The sequence below is a fragment of the Arachis ipaensis genome, chromosome B04, assembly GCF_000816755.2.
Source record: "Arachis ipaensis cultivar K30076 chromosome B04, Araip1.1, whole genome shotgun sequence".
Lineage (NCBI taxonomy): Eukaryota > Viridiplantae > Streptophyta > Magnoliopsida > Fabales > Fabaceae > Arachis > Arachis ipaensis.
The window spans coordinates 2,077,288-2,081,777 of NC_029788.2; the positions used below are offsets into that span (position 1 = coordinate 2,077,288).

The window sequence follows — 4,490 nt, forward strand, 5'->3', positions numbered from 1 at the left end:
AAAAAAAGCAAAGAGTCTTATCCTAAGCACATCATGATTTTTGTCTATAAACAACCTAGCCTTCTTTAATTACTTCTGTAAGAACTCAATCTATTTTCTAACATCCTTACTCAATCCAATATCCCTATTTGGGAAAACATCCAAAAGAGTTGAAATTTTTTTATTTAAATAATGAAAATGGTTAGAAATCAAATAGTTCTAAAGCAAAAGTCACAACTTATAAGATTGAGCACAATAATTAAGAAGAATTTTAGACCGATAGAAAAGTAGGTACAACTCCTTGAGGTAGAGTACGACAATAGGGGAAAGACACTTTGCCTGAAGAATTGCTAAGGTACTCAAATAGATTTTGGGTTATCTCTTAGTCGTAGAGTGAAGACAACGTCCTTCCTCTGCTAGTTGCTGGAGGGAGAAGGCACTCCTTCAGACGGCAACAACCCACCTTTCTCTACGGTGGTGGCTCATGGCTGCTATGTTTGGTATGAGAAATTAGGGGACACCTATGAAGCACAGACACGGACACGGACACGGGACACGACACGACACGCGACACGGCGACACGCGAATTTTAAAAAGTTGTCGGACACGGGGACACGCATATACTAATAATATAATATATTTAAATAGAGATATGTCTTAATAGAGATATTTTTAAAAACAATCATATGATATGCATTTTTCTATATAGCACTTTTTACTTTCTTGATCATTGAATCCCACATCTCATGGACCAAATGAAGAGTAGGTGCATCTGTGTCTGTACTTCTTAAAACATCATAAATAGGATTTGTGAAAGCAAGAATATAATCAATTTTTTGCCACCAATTTTTACTCAAAATCTTTTCTGTAACAACCTCAGCTCTGCCAATATTATCTTCCTTGTATGAAGACCACTTCTCACTTATAACCATCTATTTGAGGCCTTGCTTTAACAACCTAAATCTTTTGAGCATCACAATAGTAGAAGCAAATCGAGTAGGAGCAACATTAAGCAACTTCAATGTATTAAATTCATTGAAAATAGATAACCTCATATGATGATTAACAATAAAATTTTTTATAAAAGAAGCATCGTCAGCAATTTGAGTAATCCATGAGCATTCTTGATAGACAAAATTATTCTTCTCTGTATTCTTAGCTGCACAAATGTCCTTTAAAGCAAGGTTGAGAGTATGAACAACACAAGGAGTCCAAAAAACAGATGGAAATTCAGCTTCAATCAATAAACTAGCCGCTTTACAAACCGGCGCATTATTAGTCACAATCTGCACTACATTTGAGAGACCGACTTCTCTTATCACGTCTCTTATTTGCTTTGCAACATAATCCTTGTCTTTGATCTCATCTGAACAATCTACAGCTTTCAGAAACATAGGCCCACTTTTAGTTACAGCCATAAAATTAAGAATAGGCCTCCTTTGGGGATCACTCCATCCATCACTTACAATGCTCACTCCCTTTCCACTCCATGAATTCTTAGTAGGTTCTAACATTCTCTCCACATGTTGCTTCTCTTTCTCAAGCAAAGTTGTCCTCAATTTATTATATCCAGGAGGAATATAACCATCAATATAATTATTGGCAGCATAAGAAAAAACTTTGACAAAATACGGATTTTTTGCTAGATGAAAAGGTAATCCAGATGAAAAAAATATTCTAGCAATATATAAATCTAGAGTTTCCCTTGCATTCACATTAAAAGCTTTCTCTAAAGGTCCAGTCGCTCTTCTTTTTCTTGAATCAAGTTCACTTGCATTAGATAAGGGTGGAAGAGGAATTGACTTAGCCTTTTTACTTTCATGCAACAATGTACTTTCACTATCAAGTTTTTTAAGTTCTTCAAGCTTTGTTGATGTAACTTTTGCACAAAATCTAATTCCTTTTCCTGAAATCTTCAATAAATGTGCTCTTACTCTAGTATAAGAACCACTGAATAAAACCTTGCAAAATTTACATTGAAATTCAAGATTTTCGCCCCCTTCAATTTTATCTTTCTTTGTTACAAATTTTCATAAAGGCTTATCAACACTTTCTTCAAAATTATTTTGAACACTCTCTGAACTCATCTCTCACAATCCTACAATAATTTAAGAACCAAAATTATTTTTTTACAATTCAATTTCTTGAGCAAAACAGAACCAAAAAAAGCATAAAGAGAAAACAAAACCAAGAAAAATTATTATATAATACTAAACATTTGTGTAAGTAAGCTGAGTTCATTCCCAGCTATATTGTTTAATGTTTACTAAAAAAGAAACAGATAAAAACATATTATAAGAGGTGCGAATTGCCAAGGACCACAACAAAACCTTAACAAATAATCCTTCAATATGAACATGATTACTAAGAAGAGAAAGATAACCTAAAGTTATGAATCAGGATTAGCATTAGAACCATGATATATATAATAACAGCATATACATAAATGCATATAGAACAAATTATAGACAAATTGCTATCTAGAGTCTAGACATTTTTACACTAAAACTCAAAATAAAATAAATTTATTTCTAGGAATCTAACAAGTCACTGCCTTATTCCTCTTCATATACATAAGTGCTGAATACTGGCCCCATCGGTCCCTTAGCCTCTGAACTAGAGCCACCACCACCGTAACTCTTGCTCCACTTCTCACTATTGAAGAAATTAAACCAGCCACGTCACTTCTATGATCTTCAGATCCTAACTCCTAACCCATCAGGAAGTGAGACTAGCTCCACTTCTAAGTTCTAAACCATCAAGACTCAAGAGTAACCTTACCATCAATCCAGTTTTTTTTCTCTTGTCTTTCTTCTATCAGTTCTGTGTCTTTCTATTTTCTAGTTTCTAATCTTCTCATAGCAGCAGTAAAAAATTATGAAAGAAGTATCTAATAATACCTAATTCCAGAAGCACAAAACAAAATAAAATAAAACCAAACCAAGAAGATGCACAGAACAAAATAGAAATCCAAAATCAAATGAAAACACAAAACTAACAAAACAAATCAGAACCAAAGAGAAGCACTGAGGCCAGAAAAAAAATAGAAATACAGAACCAGAAAATTGATTGATAGAAAAATAAATATTCTCCCTTACTTGAAATGGAGGATGCAGAAGAGCACAGCGGAAGAGCACGAGAGCAGGGCAACGGTCACGGTAGAAGTGGCGACCGGGGAGGTGGTGAACACAGCAGAGAGAACTGGAGCAATGACGACAACAAGTGGTGGCTGGAGAAGCAGTGATCAGCAGCGAACAGCGATGACATGCACCGCAGAAGAAGTGGCGACAGTGAAGAGGAGATGCTGAGATTAAGAGTGAGTGGGTATGGAGAGAGATGATGAACATCCACGGCGGTGACGACCGGAGGTGGCGGCGATGGCTGGAGGTGGCGGTAGACTGAGGTGAGGAGATGGTGAGTGGGTGTGGAGCCACGGAGCCAGAGACGGATTTGGGGGTGGAGGTGAAAGGTTTTTAACTTTTGTTAAAGTGAAGGGTGAAGTGAAACTGATGAGAAGAGCTTTTCAAAATGTCATTGGACCGTGTCGGGCCGTGTCCGGCTGATTTTTTTGTTTTTTTGGACAGGACACGGGAGACACGCATGTCGGACGAGTGTCTCCGTGCGTCGTGTCTGAAATGTGTCCGATACGCCGACACGACAATTAAACAAAGTGTCCGTACTTCATAGGAGGACACACTCTGTTGGTACGAGGGATTAGGGACACACTCTTGATATGTTTCAGATTAGAATTACAAGGAAGAAAAATTAGATTATATCAAATAAATTTTAAAAACATTCTAGCCATATTTAAAAATTTCATAATTACTGTTAAATCCATATAGGATCATATTTAGAATTAAGAGGAATTTAACTGTTACCATAATAAATACTAACCATCTATTCACTTTAATTTTAAAAATCAAATCATTCCATCCTAATAAAACTATTTTTATAAATTACAAGAGATTTTTAAAAAGTCTTAATTTTTTTTCCAAACCACTTAATGTATTAATTGATTCCAAGGCAAAAAAAAGTTCAAAAACTAAAAAGAACGTATAAAAAAAATAAAAAACAGAACGAGAAGATTAGAGTATAGATAATTTATCTAAAATCTAATTGCAACTTATTATATGTTCTATTGAAGTAAAAACCAAGCAACTCTTTTACCAAATTCCAATAACATTTAATCGTTTTTTTTTTTTGTCATATATCACAACACTACACAATAATTTCTCAAATCTATTTTAAATAAATCTATGGTAGGCTCAATTTGTTTTTCTCGTTCCTTTGCATGCATTCATGTTTATTTTTGTTTAGTTATTGCTGGAACCAACCCCACTACCATTGACGAATCTTAGATTTATACCCATTTGACATGGAATAAACTAATAAGTCACACATTAAACAACTACTTAATTAATTTTGAATAGCAATTCAACTAGTGTTAACCATGATAATACAATAGATTTTTGTCAATAATCAACAAATATATCATAGGTGTTAACTTACCT

The 4,490-nt window shown here is 34.6% G+C and overlaps 1 protein-coding gene across 1 annotated transcript in view; it reads right to left on the bottom strand.

Moving 5' to 3' along the window:
* The window catches only part of LOC110270819, a 6,834-nt gene continuing 3,255 nt past the window's right edge, over positions 912–4,490 (bottom strand). Inside the window, exon 2 of the mRNA XM_021120251.1 lies at positions 912–1,929. Within this exon, the coding sequence (XP_020975910.1) occupies positions 912–1,929 (1,018 nt within the window). The remainder of the gene's footprint in view (positions 1,930–4,490) is intronic.